The following is a 21,874-nucleotide window of genomic DNA, read 5'->3' on the forward strand; positions in this document are numbered from 1 at the left end:
CAGCGCCGTGCCGGCGGCGCCATCTTGGTTCTTCTCTGACAGGATGGGGCGGGCCCGGCTGTGTTCTCTCCTTTTCCTCCCCCTCGTGTTCTTCGTAGTGCCCGTCCTCGCGTTTAAATTAAACGTGCCCAAAGCGTTACTGCCCTTCAGTCGGGAGCTGCGGGTCCCTTTTGTGCTGGAGGCTGAGGGGGGCTGTTACTCCTGGTGAGGGAGGGGGCAGTGCTGAAGCGAAGATGGGGGCTCGTGAAAGGGGGTTGCTGACGGGACAAAAAGGGACCTGGGGAGCCGAGGGGAGAAGGGGCAGGGTCTGAGGGAGAATATCTGAGGGAAAGAATAGTGGTGTCCCTGGCTGTGCTGTGCTGCCTGTGAGGCAGGCTCTTGGCTTGCTTAACAGCACAGTGAGAGAGGCCTCAGCGTTCTGCCAGGGAGCAGGTTAGCAAGGGGATATTGATCCGTGCGTTGTGCTGAGTTGTGAGGGACGGGTTTACATGGTCAGAGCAGGGGTTGTTTGTTTTCTGGGCTCTGTGTCAACATTAGGATTTGGAGAAGGGGGACCATAAACTATTGGCCTTTGGAACTTGAAACTTGAGCCGTTGTGACCAGGCGGCACCCAGCACTAAGACTAATGGATTTAAGCAGGTTGTTACAGGAATAAATAATAAAAACTACAGTGTTTTGAGGGCAATATAAACCTGTGTTTATTTGAGCAATCTGCCCCCCTTCTCCCTCTGTTTTTTGGAACCCATTTAAAGGTACACTTTTGAGTAGAGCGAGGAAAAATGTCTTCCTGTCTTTCTTTCAGGTATTCCACGCATAACGATATAGTCACTGTTGAGTCCATTTATGAGAATGGTACCATTTGTTCCCAAAAAGCGTTGCTCTCTGCTCGGTCTTCACAAGCTACAAAGCTAAGCAGTGTTGTGATAGCTGAGGAACGTGGTAGGTGGAAAAGCAAAAATCCCTAAAGCAGAAGGTAATTTGTGAGTTGAGGCTTTTTATGGAAGCCTAGGATTGTACTCATACATTTTTAGAAATATAAACACTTTATTGTTGAAAAACCTGTGGTCTGTAAAAAAAAAAATCTTATTCAGGTTCTGTAGGACAAGAAACCACCTATTTATTAGTTTCACTAGTACTAGCTTCTCATGATTCTTAAGCCATTATGATCTAGTAGATGCTGAATTAAGGATTATTTGTTCTATTGCTACAGTGACAGGCCATTTACTCCGCTGTGATGTTATTGTTGATGTGATAAACAGTATTGAAATTGTCTCCCGAACTCGGGAAATCTATGTGGAAGATTCTCCTCTGGAGTTGGCTGTGAGAGCTCTGGATGTTGAAGGTATTGCTTGTGAGACAAGCTTTCCTGATATAATTCCAAAGTTTTACTCTGAGAAACAAATGCTGCTTCTTGTCTTCGTATTTAGAAGGAAAGGAGGTTTGATTTCACTGTATCAGCTGGCTAGAATACATGAGTTTATCTCTCGATACAAATTTTAATTTCTGTTTTCAGGAAACACATTCAGTAGCTTGTCAGGAATGACTTTTGAATGGAGCATTGCAAAGGATGATGACATCGAAAGTTTAGAACTGTCAAACAAAGTAAGGTACCTATGTTAGAAATTATAAATGAATGCTTCGCAGTCGCTTTCATCCTGGGATACTCCTAGAATGGGTAAGAAATAGGATGGGTAAATTGGGACAGAGATGAGAAGTGATTTATCACTGCACCACCAGTAGGTGTGAGAGTGCTATTAATTTAGCTTTTAGATAAATCACGTGAGTAAAATTGGCAGCAGGGGCAGTCTGCTGAGAGAATGCTTTTGGTTTGAATGCGAGTACAGTAAGTATTGTACAGTTTAAAATGATTTGTGATAGCCTAGCCCATGTTGTCATCACAGGGCCCAATAGTTTTGAGACAATGATCAGCAAATCTTGGCAGAGCAATTCAGAAGCTACATTTTTGGGGCCCTCAAGTACAAAAAAGAGACTGAGAAACAGACAGGAATCCAGCAGACACTTGTGAAAAAGTGTCTGGAGCAGGAGACGTGATAGGAGAGGCTCAGGGAATTGGGTTCATTTAGCTGAGGAGAAAGGTAATTCATCTACATTGTCTGTACTAGTGAATCTGAAATGATTATGGAGATCATACCAAAAGTTACTTTTTTTTTTTTTTTTTTTGGTCAGCATTTTAAAATACTCGGAAGCTGACTACTCTCCACCAGACTACATAGTTGAGATGGAAAAAGCAGAAAAACAAGGAGACAGGATTCTGGTGTCAGGAATCAAAACTGGTGCAGCAGTCATAAAAGTCCGAATGCAAGAATCAACCTACAAGGTGAATAATTACTGTAAAATCCTTCTTTTCAGTTCAAAAGAATACAAATTCTTAAAGTTTGGGAACCCATTTTTTAGAAGGTGAAATTTAAGAGTGTGCATAAGTACATGTGAAGTTATCTATCTTGCTGCGTTACAGAGACAGCTAAGACTACCACAAGTAACAGATAAGAGAAAAAAAATCTCTTTATTACCACGTCTAGCAGTATTGTTAGGATTACCAAGCTTGCTGGTTTTTCCCCACTAAATATTGAAGATACTGTGAGAGTTATTTTTTTCCTTGTCATTAGTTGTCCTTCACATAACAATAGAAAAATAAAAGTAAGCATGTAATTGAAATACCAGATTGGCAAGGGAATGTAGGGCAACTAGAATATTGAGCAGGTAAGGATATGGAGAAAGTGTTAATAAATTTTAATTTGTGCTATTAAAGTGTATTTACTCCTTTTCCATTAGAAAGTGGCTGCTGCCTCGATACGTTTGCTGGTTCTAGAGAATATACTCCTGATACCGTCTCACGATGTTTACCTCCTGGTTGGAGCATATATAAAATACCAAGTAGCAAAACTGGTCCGGGGGAAGATGACAGGTAAATTATTCTCTTAGCACCACCATGTTTTACCCAATCTTCCGCTGGCCTTCATAGCTAAATACTATCCTAACAGTTTGGTTTTGTAGCAGGGAAGCTGACCCTAGAGATGGTGAAGTCGTGTTGTTAGCGAATTCCCGACCGTTTGGGCCTTGTTAGTGCTGACTGAAGAGGGAACGCGGGGAAATGTGGGAACAGGGAAATGGCCAGGCCTCCGCGCGGTGGGGCAACGGGCCAGCAATGATCCAGAGGGGGCTCCAATGGAAGCCCTCTGCTTGGCCCAGTAGAGCTGCTCTCTAACGTCTAAAATGAGGCTCCAAGGAGGGCTGCAAAACCACCCCGGGATTGGTTCAGCAATGGGCAGAGAGGGCTCCACAAACACCCTGGTGTTGGTTCAGGCCTGGGCAGAGAGGGCTCCAAAATCACCCCGGGGCTGGTCCAGTGGAGGCTCCAAAGCGTCTGTGGCCTGTTCACGGTGCGGTGAGGGCTCCAGGGAAGGTGCAGGGAGTGGGCCAGCAACGGTGCGGAGAGGAATCCAGAGAGACCCTGGGGACTGGCTCAGAAATGGACCGGAAATGGGTGCTGCAGTGAAGGCCCAGCGATTGGCTCAGAAATGGTCTGTTGAGAGCTGCAGTAAAGGCCCGGGACTTGGCCCAGTAACGGTCCGATGGGGGCTCCAGTGGCAGCCCAGCGATGGGCCCAGTGGCAGCCTGGTGGAGGCTCCAAGAAGCGCCTGAGGGCTGTGAGTTTGTTGGAGGTGGCTGGAGTTGCCCGTGATTTTTCAAACCTCGTGGGTCCATGCCTGAGAGTCGAACTAACGCACGTGTGCCAGTGGGGAGAAAATGTCAGCTAATTACGTGTTAATATTGCTTGTTTGCTGTCATTATTGTCTGATCCTTGCATTGGTACCCGTGTAAAGATAAGGTTTCATAGGGGAGTGTAGATGATTATCAAATTAATGTAACTTTTAAAGTAATCTTTTTGCAGATTTAGAATTTCCTCTTGAACATTACGACCTTGAACTTCGCGATCAAGTAATTGGGCCTGGTGGCTCTGACCTTCTGCCGGTGGTCAGCCTGGAGGTGAAGACAGCCATTGTGAGAGCAGTGCAGTTAGGACAGAGCACTCTTGCCTTTGTTCATAAAAGTATCCTTCTAAAGAGACTTCCAGCCATATATTATGTGCTAATCCATAGCTAGCCTCTTTCCCAAGCATGGGCAACCCTATCTATAGTAATAGAGGTTGTGAGTGAAAGCGATTGTAAAGGCAGACGGGATTTTTTGAGATTTGATTCTGAGTTTCTCTGAATTCTTTAACTTTTCAGAGTAGTTTGTTAGACAGGGATTCCTTTTTGAGTCCCCACCTTTCTTCTGGGTCAGCATGTCAGCGTGCTCGGTGTTCAGCCTCAAGAGCCTCCTCACTGTTTGCCGGCTGTTCAGCAAGAGATCACTTTGTAGCCTGTACGCTTCCTTTCTCTCCTATTGACAATGACTCCTCCTCCAGCCAATTACACAATGTAGTTTTTATTGACGGGAACAGAAAGACACTCTGATGTCGATGAAAATTGGATCAAGCCCCAGATTCCCTCGCTTATTCTGTGTTTAAACCACTTTGAGTTTTATAGATCTCTGAGGATGGATGTGTTCTTTTTTCATAAAATGAAAATCCCTAAAGATTTCCTATGCAAGAATAAAGATGCTCACATGCAAGCTGTATCTGGACTTCCTAATTCCACTATCTATGTCGTAGAAGCTGGATTTTTAGGTAATAAGGAAGTGGAAGCTTGACTGTAAAAGTAACTTTTTTTTTTTTTTAATCAGGAAAATACTGCTTTAAAATATCATTGCAGTCTTTATGCTGGCAGTAAGCACCTAAAACTTAAGGCAAAAACAGACTGCATCTTTTCAAGTGCACTGATTTGAAAATTGAAGTTGGCTTTGCTCCGTTTGATGGGCTGCTTTCTAAATCAGAGTAATTAAGCCAAAGATTAGCAACAGAGAATGTGCCTCAGAGCTCGGAAAGAATGCGTCATAATTGCCTTACATGCCATTTTTGTGCTTCTTGCTGAACTATATATTTTTCTTAGAGAGTGCTTGGATTCAAGAATTTGTTTTTACATGATACTGGATACTTTAGAGGATGAATAATGAGAGCCTTTCTGCTTCAGTCACTATTTCTTATCCAGGAAAGTTTCATAGTGACTGTAAGCCCTTACTGCCTCATGGCTGGCATTCTTCATTCTACACTAAAATCTGTTTATTGGCAGCAGAAAGATGTCTCTGTTACAAAAAATGGCATCACTGGCACTCTCATTGATTGAGGACAAAGCGGAGTACAACCTTAAGGTTTCTAAACCAATTCAGGAATTCTTCCGTTATCCTTCAGATTAAGAAAAGCAACTCTAGTATCAGAAGTTATTAATGAAGGATGTTTTACTACCGCTGGTTGCTGCTGATAGTGTTCTCAAGAGCGAACCACGTTTTTTATTTCAGGTTTCACTGTCTATCCAGGAGACAGATGGATCCTGGAAGTGCAGCGAGAGTATGTGATCACTGTAGAAGTTTATGATAGAGACAGCACTAAAGTTTATTTATCTGATGTGAGTACGTGTTTAGTTAGCAAGGAGCAGCCGCCAGAGGAGTGCCCTGATGAATTATGTTACTGTCATGGAGGGTGTGGAATGAATACAACATTCCTGCCCTTTCCAAGTTTATTGAAAGTACTTCCTAATACAGATGTGGAGGTAGATGATCTTTAAGGTCCCTTCCTAAGCCATTCTGTGATTCGTCCTGTATGTAGGACCGGTAAGGAAATTAGAGAGAGAAGGAAATTAACTCTTGCTCTGTTATCATCTCAATCTTTCCTACAGTCTCTCAAAAAAATTTCCATTCGGTTTCATCTGTACCAATCTTCTTACCTGTGTTACAAACCTCTACAGAAATGCACAATGCTGTGGGTGTTCATGGAAAATGAATCAGGTTTTCCTTGGAAGGGGGACACAATGTTCACCGATTTTTGTCAATTTGCAGAATCTCCGAATAATTCACCACTTCTCTAAGGTGTATTTTGAAGAGCTAATATCTTCTCGTAATGGGTCTTACCATATAGTTCAAGTCCTAAAAGATGGCATCACAGGGATAAAAGCTGAATTGGTTTCTGTTCTTCAACAGGTAAGAGACAACGATGGTAGTAATTTTCTTCAGGATATGTTTTTTTTCTAGTCCCTCAGGTTGTCGCATAATACTGCGCACATCTATGTGAAACGAGCTGCTCTGTGATTCAAGTTATGCTATATTTATCCTGCTAGAACAAATTATTCTCCACAAGGTCTTTGCAGACGATGCCTTCTGCAGTTTCTGAATTGTGAGCAGTCCAAGAGGCAAATATGATTTTCTTGGATATGTGAGGAACCGGGCAGATGCAAAGAAAGGCTGGGAAGAAATGAATTACACCAGGGATTGTTGAACTTTCTGCTCTGGTGTTGGAGTAGCAACAGCTCTTACCAGAGCTGCATGCAGCATGTCTTCTTATACAGGCCACGTACGGGTCAATGGCACTCTTGTTCTTTGCCAAGTAGCGTTCTTGTAAACAACCTCCGAAGTTTTGGAATGAAGGTGTTCCAGGGACTGTTCTCCATAAGGGAATTAGGTGTAGTTGTTGAAGCTGATGAGTTTGAAAGCAGGAGCAAGTTAGTCCATGCCAGCTGGCCTCAGCAGCTGGGAATATAAATTAAATGCGTTAAGGAGATAGTGTAAATGTAGCCACAGACTCCTGCCTCTATTTGTATACAAAATAAAATATGTTGGAAACAATTGGACTTGTTGCAGCTGCATTTGGATCACTCCCCCAAAAGCAGCAATTGATTTCAGATACTTTTTTTTTTTTAAGCTTACATTCTAAGCAATCAGTACAATCTTCGTGGGGTTTCAGGCCTGTTCAGACCTATATCAAGTGTATTAAAAACCTTAGCTTTCTCCTGTCAGTTGTAAGCTACTTGGGTTGAAAGACTGTCTCCTTTTTCCCCCTTGTTTGTAGGATGGCTCTCAGGCTTACTTACCTGTACCAGTCAGCCACGAACAGGAGGTGAAGATTTACCTTCCCATCAAACTGTCACCTTCTCTCCTTGCGTTTCCACACCATCCCACGGATGTCCTGTATCGATACAACCTTCAGGTGAAGCTGACTATGTCTTGGGAAATCATGAAAGCCTCCTTGGCTTGAGATCCTCTTCCAGAAGAAAAGTTAATTAAAAACTTGCAGCAAATTGAGGCTCAGTGAGAATCCTGAGCACTAAACAGGCAAAACCGCTCCTGTTTTCCTACTTTAACCTTGTAACTGTTCTGCTCCCTCCAGCAAAATCCATTTTTCATTGATAAAGTGACGTAATCTTTTCCTTTCTCCAGAAATGCCATGTTCTAATCCTCCAGTGCTTTTTTCACCCCTTTGCTTTTCCATTTTCTTTTTCTGTCATGTCTTTGTTGCTTTGTTCTTTGGTCCAATGCCTGTGTTCCCAGTTCATTTGTTGTTCACTTGGCTATACATCACTAAAGTTCACTGCAGTTTTGAACTGTTGAAAGTGTTGTGTAAGTATAAGAAAAGGCAGTAGAGATGTACTTTTATTCTGTTCTTTCACTAGCTTTTCTCTTTACTCACCTAGGGAAAAGATCCTCCCTTTGACTTGGCTGGGAATATTTGATTCTACTTGAGTTGTAAAATAAGCCTACTTGTTTTTCCTTTTTACTCCTAACAGTCCATCATGATATGTACTAGAAGTCTGAAAAGTACTGTGAGATCTTCAGCTGAAAAAATTATAGGAATGCTGCTGTTTTATTTATTTTTACTGCTGTTCCATAGCTAAAGAGCCCAAACTTTTATATATATGTATGTATGTATGTATTTGTCAGACCAATAATGCTCGTGTGATACCAGCATGTCATCCTACTTCTGTTTCCAGGACGCTGTTTACCTTTAGTTTACCGTGCTTGCCTTTTCTTGTATTTTTCTAGGTAGAAGGAGGCAGTGGCAATTTCTCATGGATTTCCTCCAACCAGACTGTGGTCACGGTCACCATAAAAGGCGTAGTGACCGGAGGCTTGGCCCAGGGGCACTGCACTGTGCAGGCCAGAGATGTACAGAACCCCTTTCATTACGGAGAAATACAGGGAAGTCTCTTTTCTGGGCAGATTATTGTTCTGAAATGACGGCTTGTCCAGGCTTAGAAACCGAAAGTCTCTGCTTGAAGGTCAAAGATTGTTGGGCACCTGTTCAGTAGCAATGGGCTTGGTTCTCCTGTGGCTTTTATTGCAGTTTTGTCAGTGGAACTAGTTCCGTTTTACATTCCTGTTAATGAGTAGACCTGAATCTTAGTATTTCTTATTTCTTGAGCATCAGGTGCTTCCTAATGCAGTACTATTTAGCCATTGAATACAGCATTGTTTTATTTTAGGTTGTGTTTAGTTTCGTATAAGAACTATTAAAGCATTTGTAAACAGACGTGCTGTCAAAACATTTTCTTGTACTTTAATTTGGGGTGTTTCCTGCTCAAGCCTGGGCTGTTAGGCCATGCTGTAGTTCTGACCTCATTGTGCTAGCTCCTTCTGCTCTCACAGGGTGCTGCCCTGGACTTTGCTCATGCAGGTGTATGTGGAACAGCTGGCAAAGGTGGAACTTTTGCCGTTTCGTGCAGACATTGAGATTGGCCAAATTTTGGAAGCTCCTCTCAAGATGTATTTCACGGAGAGGGAAACAAGGCAGAACATTGCTTTCACTGATTGTTCCCTCTTACCTTTGGATATAAGCATGGAAAAGCAAGGAGTATTTGCCCTTGCTGAAGAAGGTATGATCGCTTAGCTCCAAAATACTTGTTTCCCTAAGTGTGTTTTAAATAATTTCCCTGAAGTCACCCCCATGTACAGTACATGGGGATTTCATTAGCCACTAACGAAGTCTGAGGCGGTCACTGCGTTGAGGAGTCTCTTGTGGCACTTTGTAACTGACTCTCCCAGCAACTAGATGGAAGCGTTGGAGAGATGTGACATTTGGGGAAACCTTTTGGGAAAAATGGCTAAAGATTCTGCTGCAATTCATCTCTCGTAAGAGACCTGCTGCAAAGATGTTCTTAATTTTTAGGTAATCAGAAGCCTGGACAGACATTCTGCTCCAGCTTCCAGTTAGAAGCAAAGTCTGTGGGACATACGTTACTGACAGCAAGCATTACTGTACACCAAGAGCATTTTGAAACAAGTGCAGTGTTTGCTGCTTATGAACCTCTCAAGGTGAGGAAGTGCGCATGTTCACCCCGTTCTGTTTGAATTACTAAATTGTTGAGGAGGTAATGCATTTGTTACACAGTCCCAAATCATTTTCTCTAGAAACAAATTTGCAGCTGGGAATTGACTGACACCTACAGAAACACGAACCTCTTATTCTATCAGATAGAAGTAAATCAGTTTAACAGTCAACTTGACCTTTGTTTTAATTGTGAAACATCAGCAGGGCATTTGATGTAGTCTTCATTTTTCTGAGCTGTGTGCTGTTCTATCAGCATTTCAGTAGGTGTGCACAAAGCTAGATTTCTCGGTTAGATTGGAATAAATGAATAGAAGAACAAATTATGTTATTTTGTAAGGATGTGTAGTTCCTTGTCTGCTTCTCATATGTGTGAATGGCCCCATGTACAGCTCCAGCACTGAAAAAGTCCTCTGGCTTGGTCTTAAACATCCTTTATATTGTCAGAGTAGTTAAGAGGCCTTATGCTAGATGGTAGTATCAGTGGTTCTTATTTTTGTCCATTTTTGACCAGTGTCTCACTAGCAAATCGCATTAAAAGCAGGAATTTCTGCTTTTTTGTCTTCACATGATCAGGCTGTCAACCCAGTAGAGATGGCTTTAGTGACCTGGCAAGCAGCAAAGGAGATGGTATTTGAAGGTGGGCCAGGACCGTGGGTTTTGGAACCATCTCGTTTCTTTTCGGAACTAACTGTGGAGCATAAAGAGAAAATTGAAGTTGTACAAGTCCGATTTCCAACCAAAAGGAAGCTGAACCAGTACGTGTATCAGGTTGTATGCCTGCAGCTGGGGGAGCAGGTAAGGAAACCTCTGATCTGTCTGGCAACTTAATAAGCAGCTGCAAACAGTGTGGATAAAATTGCATGTAGAGTCTCACAAAGACCATTTTCCTCGACTAAAAGGTGCATACCCTATGGTAGTATTAGCTAAGCAAAGGTGAGTTTCATTCTCATTAAACCTGTTGGTCTAACAGTTCCCCCTCTACTCAGAACTGTGTTTAGGAAAAAAAAAAAAGTGTATGTCCTATTCAGGCCAGCGGTTGTGTCATACATACGTAGACAGTTGTAATGAAAATTTCCTATAAACTGTGCCTACAGAAAGTTTCTCAGGTCGTTTTTGAAAGACAAAAAAATAGCCATCTTTCCCTCACAACGATACTGGCATGCACGTACTTCAGTAGTGTACATTCAACCCCATGCATGCAATCCTTTGCATTTTAAGACACTGCTGAACATGCCAATTGTATGCGCAGATGGAATGGATGAAGCTAGCTGTGTAACCGTCTTGTTGCCTGTCCTTGAAGGTGCTCACGTTCCAAGTAGGTAACCGGCCAGGGCTCCTGAACCCTGCTCCTGCCGTGGAGGCGATCCAGGTGACCTTCATCTGTGCTCATCCCGCCAGTATGTCTGTGACCCCCATGTATGAAGCAGCTACTGGTATCCAACCTTGTCCATTGCCGCAGCAGAGCAAACAGCTAGTAAGACTTGAAACAGAGCTGATAATGTTAATCCTGTGTTAGGATCCTGCATTCATTTGGGGGATGGTTGGGAATGCGGGATGTATAAGGTACTGTCTGTCCTTAGGTAAAGATTGTGCATTGTTAACTGGTGGTGCAGAGCTCTGTACTGGCAAAGTTGTCTATGTAGCAGTGAAATAACTTTCTTCACAATAACTGACATCCCGGTCCCCTTGCTGACGAGGTGTTCTCTGACCGCTGTGTTCAGTTTGGCAGTAATTGACTTTCTAAACTGGAAAGCTCAAAAGAGGAATCTGAAGAGCCTGAGCCCTGTAATGCGTTGGGGTGATGAAGCTGTAGCTGAGATGAAAGGAGCGGTCACTGCTAAATAGAAACCTGTCCATCACGGTTTGACTGATTCTTGTTTAGGAGGAGGAAATGTTTCTTCTAAGGCTAGGCACGAGGTTACCAACAGAAACTGTGTTTCTCTGGATGTAGATCCCCGTATCCAGTGTGAGGAGTACGGTTCTGGAGCTAGCTGTGTTTGATCATCAGCGGCGGAAGTTTGACAACTTCAGTTCTCTGGTGCTCGAGTGGAAATCGTTCAATGAAACCCTTGCGCACTTTTCTGATGCTAGAACCGTGAAGATGGTAGCGAAGGATGATGGGACTGGGCAGACCCAGCTGCACGGTACTGCTCAGAGTCTATAGGAATTATGCCTGTTCGCATCATCGCATTCAGTCTTTCTTCCTCCTTTCCAGCTAACAGAAACATGACTAGAGTGCTTACTTCTGTTTCCTCTAATAATTCGAAGCTCATAGTGCGGTTGTGAGATACAAGTGCTCTCAGAGTTGTGACCCATCTGTAGTGTGGACGGTGTAGCATCAATACTTACGCACTGCATGGTTATTTTTTGTTATCTCCTTAACACTGTGAATACAAACAGGTGTCTTTCAGAGGCACCAAACCAGGTATTCTCTGTAAAGCCAAGAACCAAAGAATTTCTTGGGATTAGCTTTTAGTGAACACGTTGTCATCGTAAGTCTTCCGTTCCTGGGAGTTCAGTCTGTTTCCCTTGACAACAAATATTCTGTCTCCGCAAATCAGTAACACCTACTTTCAGAGCTTTTCTAGTATATTCATGTCCTAATAGCAGGGTGATTGATATATTTCAGGCTGATATTGTGGTAGGTTATATTGTGTGTTTGTAAATGTAAAGAGAAGGACTGGTGAAAGAATAATTCAAGTAAATAGCACAGAATTAGATTACTGTATCCTGATGTTTAAAATTGGTTCTCAGGAACTCAGTGAAATTTTAAAAATCTTCAAAATTCTGATTATTTCTTACATCCTGGTGTGTGTGTTTTGCATCTGTTGCTTGTAGGACATCAGCTTCTAGAAGTGCACCAAATTAAAGGTACTGTTTTTGTTGGAGTCAGCTTTGTGAAGTACACAATACAAGGTGGCCCAAAAGTGAGTAATGAGGAGCTTTTCTGGTGGGCAGAAGAGGGGTTGCTTGCCTTTCACCTGATCTTTCTTTCATTTGATGGCAAAATATCCTTGACAGTCAAGGGTAATGGAGTAACAATTCATTTTCAGTTCTAAATACCGACCTTTGTGCTTTCGCAGGGAGGGTTTATTTCAGCGTGTAGTTGTATGGGGGAAATGCTCATTTGCTATCTGCAATCATCGTTTCCTTTCTGTACAAGAGAAGGAAGAAAGTGGTGCTTCTGTAACCTGAGCAATACTGATGTAATATCTTTCTGACTGTGTTTGCGTTCCTAGGAAGTGTCTAACTTGCTTACCTCTGCTTCTGTGGAGTTTTTATTGGTAGAGGATGTGACTGTTGTGCCAGATAATGCCACTATATATAATCATCCTGCTGTGAAGGTAAGAACATTGCTAACAGTTTATTTTGTGCCTTTGCATTCCTTGATGATTTGGGTAGCCTTCTACTGTCAAGAGATGCTTCCCACTGGTTTTGGAAGGCAGAAAGGACCTATCTGCATAAACTCACGAACCCATTTCACTTTGGTGAAGCAATTTTCCCTTTATTATTCAAAGTGGTGTTTGATACTAAGTGTAGTTTCTGTGCCATGATGGCATCACACCACTGCTAACTCAGTGATGTGTTATTTGTTGTTTGAGAGGAATAACTTTTTGTCATCAGGTTTCAGACATCTGCCTTTCTACATTGGTATTTTAATCTGTGAAGGAATGGTGACCCTGTGTGATTGGCTAGATAGTTTTGGTGATGTCTTCATTCAGGGGCTGATTGCTGAGGGTTTTATTCTGCTCTTTATTCAATTCTTTCTTGAGCAGGATCCCTGCTGGTAGCTTAAAAAAATACATAAATAAAAATTAAAAAAGACCTAAGATTTTATAGCTCAAAGCCTGTAGTGATCTCCCCTTTTCTTAGCAAAACTTAAAACAGTTGAGGACTAAGGTCTTAGATCTTTCATATAATTTTGTTTTCATTGACAGGAGCTATTTGATCTAGTGGAAGGATCTGGATACTTTCTGGTCAACAGCAGTGAGGGTGGAATAGTAAACATGAAGTATCGGGAGGCAGAAAGTGCCATCGAGGTGATTATAGTCGAGATGTTATGCGCTAGAGAAGCCTGGGTTGAGAATTTTTGAAGAGAAGTTCATCCTCTGGAAAAAGCAAGAAATAATAATTATTTTTTTTCCTTTCCTCTGTCTCAGTCATTGTTGTTCTTAGAGCTGGTTACATATATTTCATTTTTGTGTCCCAGGCCACTTCATCTTAAGCAACTATGTAATTCAGGCCAAATATTTGCTTGAAAGAGCATTAACTTAAGGGTAATCCTGTTAGTTATTAAATAGGCCGTGTTAGTTATGCATAGATAATCACTATTTTTATTCTTTACTCATGGCTTACTTCCACATCCTGGTTAGTCTGAGATTTTCATTTTATCTAGTTCCTTATCAAAATTCCTTCCTACAGATTTCTGCACTGCTATATCCTCCAGCAGTATCTGCAGTACAGCTTGGCATTCATGACCCAAAGGGCATGAGTTAGTAGCTGAGTCAGAAATCAAACCTTTGTCAGGTTTTATTTGAGACAGAAATCTAATCTCACTGCCAGAGAAGAAACACTCTGAACTTTTGACTGCTGCATAGTTTTGAAGTGGAAGCCAGATGTGTTAGGGCATTTAAAATTATGCAGGACAATGCACTGCTCCCTTTGTTCCAGGAAAGAATCCTGTGGCGAATTACACTGACCAAACCCAGTGAGGTCTTTCTTACGCACCAAATCAGCATAACTGAGTACCAGTGAACAACGTGGTTGATTTGAGCAGTGCCTTTGAGCAGAATACCTCATTTTTGTGAATCTATATTCTCTGTAATAGAGATACAAGTATTTTCTTCAGTTACTATGGTTGTGCCTGCTTGCTTTCGTTATAGGTCACCCCTCTGCAGCCTGGATTTTTAAGCCTGGAAATTTATGATCTCTGTTTGGCATTGTTGGAACCGGTTACTGCCTATCTGCATGTGTCTGACATGTATGAGGTGGAAGTGGATCTCACTGATAAGGTGATGCAAACTTGGAGAAGCTCAAAAGTTTCTAAGACGTGATGTGGTAGGATATATTTCCCTGCCCACAGGGAGGAGGCAGCACCAGGAGATGCGTCTTAGGATCGAGCATCCAGAGCAGGGCATAGACATAGAGGTCTTAAGAAAGAGTGTAGGAATCCCTCTCTTCCTTTCCCCTCTCCTTTTTTCTTTTTAATCTAGCTTGAGATTGGCAAATCTGTCATTGTTACTGTTCAAGTCCTGGGTTTTCAGCGACTTCCCTTGCAGAGTAAATACTTCAAGTACATGAAGCTGGAGCTGCAAGCAGCATCACCTATTGTTACACTTGCGTAAGTATTACAATTGGTGGGTTGGAACATTCTTGAGTACTAGCTGATAATATTCACCTTGTATTGAAAAACAGAACCAATAATTACAGAAGAACTGTTTACAACTTCCTTGCTGTTTGCTGGCTTTGCATAAATGTCGATGGAGTGCATGGAAGGTGTCAGGACTGTAACTGCCAGTTTTAGCAATTGGTTCTCAGGAGAATCTCCACTTACCTTTCTGTAAAAAGTAAATTAATGTATGCATATCTTTTGTGGCAGGCTGGGTGATTTAACTCATATTCGCAAAGCTCTTTGAGATTTGTGGTTGCAGATGACAAAATGTTTTGCAAGATGTTTTGTCACCTCTACTGCCTGTGTTTCTGTGTTACCACGTGAGTGTATTAAATATCTGAAAGGCTGAAATATCTCTGCGTTACTTTACACCTGGTAGCTCTGGACATAAACTTTTCTTTTGATGGAGGAATTGATTCTCTCACGTTTATTGTATTTATTGTGTGGTGTTTTGCCACTCAGAGCTCTATGCATCCTATATCTAGGACTATGGATAACTTGAAGTAAAAACCTCGATATTATAGTAGTCACACTCAGTTCCTGCCCAAGTTCTCTTTTAGTTATAATACAGGAAATGCAAAGTGAAGTCATGCTAAAGTGTCTTCATAGGCAAATGAAAGAAGTGGGAGAATATTCTGAACTGCACGTACTTCAGGCTGTTGCCGCAGGCCAGACTACTTTGGTAGCTACAGCCTGGGACAAGATGGGAAGAAGAATTACTTCTGCTCCTCGGAAAGTTGAGGTAAGAATGCACAGCTTTTAAGTCTGCTCACTTTTGAGTGTTTCTGACCCACAGCAGAATCCTTGTATTCAAAGTTCTTTAGGAAAAAAAAAAAAGCCTGCTTGTATGATGACGTTCTAAAGCCTTGATGTTCTCTGACTCTGAAATTCGTGTAAAAAAGGATCCATATAAATATCATCAGTAATCATTGGTACCATTTCTGTATTTTGGCAGAATATCTGTTGTTCTCCTAGTCCCTTTATTCAGAACGCAGAATCCACTTCCCTTACTAGAAATCTTTTTACACGATAATACATTTTTCGGAAGGATGTCCTAAGATCTACTTAGACATGCTCATGTGACAATTCAACACTAACAGTCCTAGTATTCTGTCTAGTGACATGTTTTTCCCCCACAAAAACAAACAAACAAACAAAATGTGTAACATTTTAAAGTAGAATGTTCTTCCCTTACACCAGGTCTTTCCTCCATTTAAACTGATTCCAAAGAAAATTACTCTTATTCCACACAACATGGTGCAAGTGAGTATTACTTCTTCTGAGCAAACGATAATTTTTTGCTTCCTTTCCCCCTCAGTATTGGTGTGCTTAATGTTGGTGAAAAGAGCTTGATTAAACTAGGAGTAAAGGCTCTGAATCCTATTACCAGTCTTATTCCCAAATCCTGGCTTGTGGTAATCCAGTGGTGGCCAGACCTCTCTTTATCAGCAGTTAAGTGGATCAAGGTAGACAGTAAATTCCAGAGCCCTTCTGTGTCTTTTATATTGAGCTTCATTGATCCAGCTAGCTGCTTCTGGCATGTGCGTCCTGGAACAGGAGAGCTGGGTCGCTGCAGGCACAGCAAGCGTGGTCCTGAAGCTTGGCCACTTCTGTGACTGGTCTGCTTGGCCAGCCTAAAGGGCATGTGAAGAAGGGTTTCCACGTGGAACGCTGATAGTTTGAAGTGAAGTGGCTGCAGCATGTTCAGGTGGAGAGGCAAAGAACAGGCAACTAGAGACAGAAATTAGTGAATCTAGATGCTGTGGTTTAGGGAATTAGTGTGTGTTTGTTTTCTCAGTGAACATCTTGTGTTTTATTTGAATACACTTCAGGTGATGTCAGAAGGTGGTCCCCAGCCGCAGTCCAGCATCCACTTCTCTGTCACTAACTCCTCCGTCGCTGAGGTTAACCGACTTGGACAAGTCACGGCAAGAACAGTAGGAACAACCACGATACAAGGCGCTATCCGGGTGGTTAGTGAAGACACGGGAGGAGTTACTGTTTTTCCACAGGTATCTTTCCATTATATTCCTCAGTCTTTCTTCCTTGCCCTTTTTCTTAGAAAGGATGGTAATGGTTTGTCAGGCTTTTTAATTACCTTGGTTGCCCTGATATGGAAAATTTGACCTTGGAAAAAACTTCCATTAATATTTGTAGTGTGGCGGCAAAAGGAAGAGGCTAACTTCTTTCCTATTGTAAACAAGAGACGAGGCCACCACAAGTTGGATGGGAAGCTTTCTCCGTGCATTTTTTTTTGCTTACTGGCGCCCCCAGTGGGATATTGTTAAAGGCGCTATGTAGTCCATGAGACAAGCCCACAGGAGTCAAAAGATCTTTAAAAGAACTCCTGAAGTGTCAGGGTTGTCAGCAGTTACCGCCACTGGAGAGTTGACAGTTTCTGTAGATGACAAGGCAGCACGGCGATCTTACTGCCTACTTGGAGGCTCCGGGAGATGTGCTAGCTAAACCTTCCCTGCCTGGCAAAGAACAGTTAAGCCCTTAACCAGATACGGACAGTTTGTTTCAGAAGTCAAGCTACAGGCCACTTGCAGGCTGTTCAGTTTAGTTCGATGCCTCAAAGCTTAACTGTTGTTTTATTTTGCAGGATCAAATGGAATTAGAAGTAGTTCAGTTAAAAGCAGTAAGAATTCATGTACCTGCTACAAGACTTATAACAGGCACCGAGGTACGTATTGTAGCTGTACTGGAAACTTCTGTTGGCCAAAAGTTGAGGGGGATTCTTATCCTAATAGGCAGGTCTAAACCCTGAGGTAGGTGTTGACTTGAGTGCGGGAATCAATAAAAAGAATGTCAGTGTTCTAGTTTGGTAAGCCTGGTGTGCTAAAGAAAGCAGCGCTACTAGATTAAAGAGAAGCAACAGCCTTGCCCGGATGTTTGGACTGGTTGTTTACCTACTGCAAGGAATTCAAGTCTTGTAATCGGCTGCAGCTCTGCACTTAACTGAAGTTATGATCTGGGAAACAACTGTGTGTGAGGTCAACAGAGCTGTACCATGGGGCTAGTGAGGAGGAGCTTAGAATGCCGAGTCACAGATGCCTGAAGGAGTGCTTCTTAGTTGTGTTTTAGCTCACAAATGCAGGGTATGTACTGTCTGAAGTTTCTTTTTCAGAAATGTGGAGGGCTGTCATGTGCTTTGGGTGCTTTAAAAATGAATGAGAAAGATTCTGAAGGGAGATTTTTGCAGTCAGTAAGGAATGCATTTTCAAAAAGTGAATTTCTTAGCTGCTATGGAATTTCTGGATCCGTTCAGATAGAAAACATTGTTTACAGGCAGCTTGCCCCCTCGTTTCCCTGGAGATACAAGGGCCGGTTTCAGATCTTGAAATATATATTCAGCAGATTCTTGGTGGGAAGAGGGTGTGATCTTTTCATTGAGGTTAGTTTTTTAAGCAAGGGAGCGGAGGGCTTGTGTTGTATTTTAAAGGACTGCAGACAATATACTACTGGTAATAAATTCATGGTGTATGTGTCATACATGATTCCCCTTCTACTCCCAATTTTAGGGGGTTGCGTTCAATTTCTAATGGCATGGATGACCTCACATTTCTATGGTGACAGTATTCTTCCTTTCCAGATGCCAGTCTTCGTCGTGGGGCTGAACAACATGCTGACTCCATTTTCCTTCAGTAATGCTAACCCAGAACTGCGATTTCAGTGGTCAGTGAGCAAAAGAGATGTTCTAGACCTTCTTCCTCGACACATGAAGGTATGGAGAAAGCCACAAGAATGGGTTTAAGACCCAGCGCTGTTGCTGAAAGCATCAGAAGATTTTTCAGAACATTTCGCGTACAACTTTTGAACCTGTAGTAGTGTCGCTGTAATTTATTTTTTTATTTTTTATTTTACCTATTATGTATGTGTGGTCCAGGTTGAGATGCTTGAGGCTGTGTGCCAGTAGAAACTTCTGTATGTCTTGTGAAAAGCAGCGAAGTCTGAACAGATGAAATCGCATCTGTGATAAGAGATCTTGTCATCAGGAACAGAATCTAAAACAAAAGCGAATTTTTCTGTTTTTACACGTCTCCTTTTTCCTTTTGTAATCTCCGTACTAACACTAGCCCTTTAGTCTAAAGACTGGCTGATACGTAGTGAGATCTGTGCCCTCTCTCTAGCAGGTTTCCATCCAGCTCCAGTCAGACAATAATGTTGCCATGGTTGTGCACACAAAATCAGCAGGTAGAACCAGTATTAAGGTGATGGTGCAGTGTCTGAATGCATCTGCTGGGCAGTTTGAAGGAAACGTGACCGAACTATCAGATGAAGTGCAAATCCTGGTAGGTGTTGCTGGTGCAGCTTGTTGTAGAGGTAGGTGTATTTTGAGAGGAAGAAACCTGTGGGCAGTATGCATGAACAGATGCATCAAAAAAGGTTCCTTTGGGGTGTACGCGTTGGGTGTAGCTGCACAGAGAGGTTTACACCTCCTTTTGTTTTTTTTTTTTCTGATGATCAATAAGTGGTTTTCCTTCACTCTTAACTCCCAGCTGTCATTAATCCATTTTAAAAAACAAGCGCTCTATTTAATAATTTCTTTTTGTTCTGCCTGTAGGTATTTGATAAGCTGTCACTATTCTCTCCCTCGTTTTCCACTGAGCAAATTTTAATGTCCACGAATTCTCAACTCAAGCTGTACACAAACAGGTAGACAAAGGAAAATCCAGTCTGCAGAGACAGCTTACAATGTGTTTCACTCCTTTCAGTGCATAAAGCTGCCTGTTGGCTTATTTTTCCTGTCCCAAGATATTCAGCAGAGATTTGCGTACTTCCTGCTACAAGAATGAGAATTTGAGGCATGCTCAGTTTCAAGTTACTGTCTAAAAAGACTGTATTAAGTGCAGTTCACCACAGAGCAGAAAATGGTCGTCAGATTTTAAAGGGATAGCACTGTATGGGTGAAACATTCCCCACTGGCACCGACAGACAGGGCAACGTGATTAGTCTGAGCAAATGAACTCCTGTGCACCTACAAAAACAGATCTTGGGGCTTGGGCAGTGTCTGTTTATACAGATTTTTGGTTTTTGCTGGTAGGTTTACGCTGCATGTTTCTGGAGGCTTCTGGGTTACTCCACAGCCTGCAGATGTATTTTGGAGTGACTGCTGAGCAGGGCTGCATCTGCCCCTTACACGCAGTTTGACAAATCTCTTCCAGAGTAACGTGCCTTCATGGTGCTCAGGCTGTCAGCACAAAGCTGAAGTGCGCACTTAATGCCGTCCCCGATCTCCTGCTATTGTTGAACCTGCCAGTCAGTAATTTAGTGTGATATTGAACTAGAAGAACTTAGATACGTTTCTTGTTGCTTTAGTGGCTGCCACTTAGAGTGCAACAAACTCCCAGCCTATCCGAGTCTAACAGTCCTTTTTCACTTTTGTTCTTGGCTAAGGGAAGGGGCTGCATTTGTGAGCTTCCAAATCTTGCAGTGTTACCCCAACTCTTCCATCCTCGAGGAACACGATCAAGGTGTCCTGAGAGCTGGACCCATCACAGGCATTGCAGTGTTGGAAGTGACTTCTCTAGAGCTCTTTGGAGTCAATCAGACAACCGTAATGGGCATCCGGGTAAGATTTCAGGCATAAACCAGTGTTTTTGTAAGGAAGCAACTAGGAACAGCTCTTTATTTCTCAATCCACTGAAAACAAATCGATGGAGAGAGACTGTATTTTGTGATTCTTTTCATCAGTGTCATTGTATCTTAGGTGTAAAAGGAAAGATGGAATTTTCAACCCTGTGAATGGGTCAGGGTTCTTATTCAAATCTTAGTATACCAGTCTGTAGAATGGAAAAAGACGTTAATATATTTCATACTGAAGAATTATTTGTTGTATGGAAAGCCTCACAGCAGTATAAAATGTTTTGTTTGCAGCTTCCTTACGTTTATTCGAAGCTATACCAACCTGCTAGACATAAATACATTGTGTGCTTTATCAGTTTGGGAGCAACTGTAGGTCCTTTGACAGGACTCTTCCAAGAAAAATCCAAGAGCTTCAGAAAATGATGCTCTGGCTGAGGAGATGGCGGTCATCCCTCTGAGTCAGGAGCCAATCATAGAAAAGTGAGACAGAAAGGGAGTGTGCTGTGCCGCAGGCAATCGCATTACGTGTTGACAAAGTACCGTGACAGCAAACAGCAAGCTACAAAGGACTCTCCAAGGGACAAATACCAAGACTTAGCTTGACTTTACTTTTTTTCCAGGTTGCACCCATTTCCTATTTAAGGATAAACATTAGTCCCAAAATCTACACAGCTGGTGGCATGTCCTTGGCTACATTTCCCCTGGGGATGTCCTTAACCATTACAGTTGAGTTCTACAACAGCATCGGGGAGAAGTTCCATGCCCAGAACGCCCAGCTGCGCTTATCTGTGAACAGGTACGGCCTTGAGAGCACTGGCACGTGGTAGGGAGACGAGAACTCAGATGACCACTCTTATATCACAAACGATAACAGAAATGTCAAGTTCCATCTTAAACCTGACATATATTTGAAAACAGCTGTCCAGAACTGGGAGCTGTTTCACTTAGTCACCGATACTGTAGTAACGTGTGGATTTCCATACAGGAAACACGCAGCTTTAGATGGATGAAGTTTATCACTTTCCTCTTGCTTAGGAAATCTTTGTTTTCAGAGATGACTTGCTACTCATTAGACCTGCAAATAAGAATCACACGTACATTGCTCAGGCTGTGAACAGAGGAGTGACGCTCTTGACTGTGCAGGACGAGAGGCACCCAGGCGTGGCTGACTACATCCCAGTGCCTGTGGAACCTGCCATCAAGCCAGATCTCTCAAAGCCTGTGGCAGTAGGAGATGTAATCTGTTTCAGCTCACCCCTCGTAAACCAAGAAGGTTTGTACGCGTTTTTCTGTAGCCTCTGACCGGGCTGTTAAGCAGGGAGACTTGTCACGTGGTCTCAGTCGATTTCAGAAGCTGAGCAAAACCAGGCTGACTGTAGTTTAGTGGGAGAACTCGAAGAATTGCGAAACCTCGAAACTGCTTCAGGATGGGGTGCCTCGCCTGAGAATGGGAATGGAGCTGGTGCTCTGGCATGGTAGCAGGTGTCCACGTGCACAGAAATTCCTGAGTCTTAGGCTCCGTGACTCCTATTTATAGGAAGGCTCACTTTGTTACCTTTTCAGAGTTCAAGTGCGGGCCCAATTTTGTTGTCTTTTACACTGACACAAAAAGAGCATTTTTCCCTCATTTTCCCCAACTTCAGAGCGGCTGTTTCATAGCTATTCAAGAGGACAGG

General features: G+C 42.5%; 1 protein-coding gene across 1 annotated transcript; it reads left to right on the top strand.

Annotated features, from left to right (window-relative positions):
* The first annotated feature begins 39 nt into the window (after nt 1–39).
* Nucleotides 40–21,500, top strand: NUP210L (nucleoporin 210 like). Its single transcript, XM_050715822.1, has 32 exons — nt 40–204; nt 803–939; nt 1,211–1,342; nt 1,514–1,607; nt 2,188–2,338; nt 2,794–2,926; nt 3,914–4,072; nt 4,622–4,690; nt 5,419–5,525; nt 5,956–6,096; nt 6,962–7,099; nt 7,933–8,115; nt 8,564–8,762; nt 9,056–9,201; nt 9,791–10,012; nt 10,518–10,691; nt 11,169–11,361; nt 12,056–12,144; nt 12,457–12,561; nt 13,156–13,257; nt 14,101–14,229; nt 14,431–14,558; nt 15,219–15,351; nt 15,810–15,872; nt 16,442–16,621; nt 17,215–17,295; nt 18,205–18,336; nt 18,746–18,904; nt 19,177–19,268; nt 20,010–20,184; nt 20,819–20,994; nt 21,251–21,500. Exons 1-32 carry the CDS (start codon nt 44–46, stop codon nt 21,498–21,500), a joined length of 4,533 nt encoding a protein of 1,510 aa, XP_050571779.1. The 5' UTR covers nt 40–43.
* The last annotated feature ends 374 nt before the right edge of the window (nt 21,501–21,874 follow it).

This window comes from Cygnus atratus, chromosome 28, assembly GCF_013377495.2.
Source record: "Cygnus atratus isolate AKBS03 ecotype Queensland, Australia chromosome 28, CAtr_DNAZoo_HiC_assembly, whole genome shotgun sequence".
Lineage (NCBI taxonomy): Eukaryota > Metazoa > Chordata > Aves > Anseriformes > Anatidae > Cygnus > Cygnus atratus.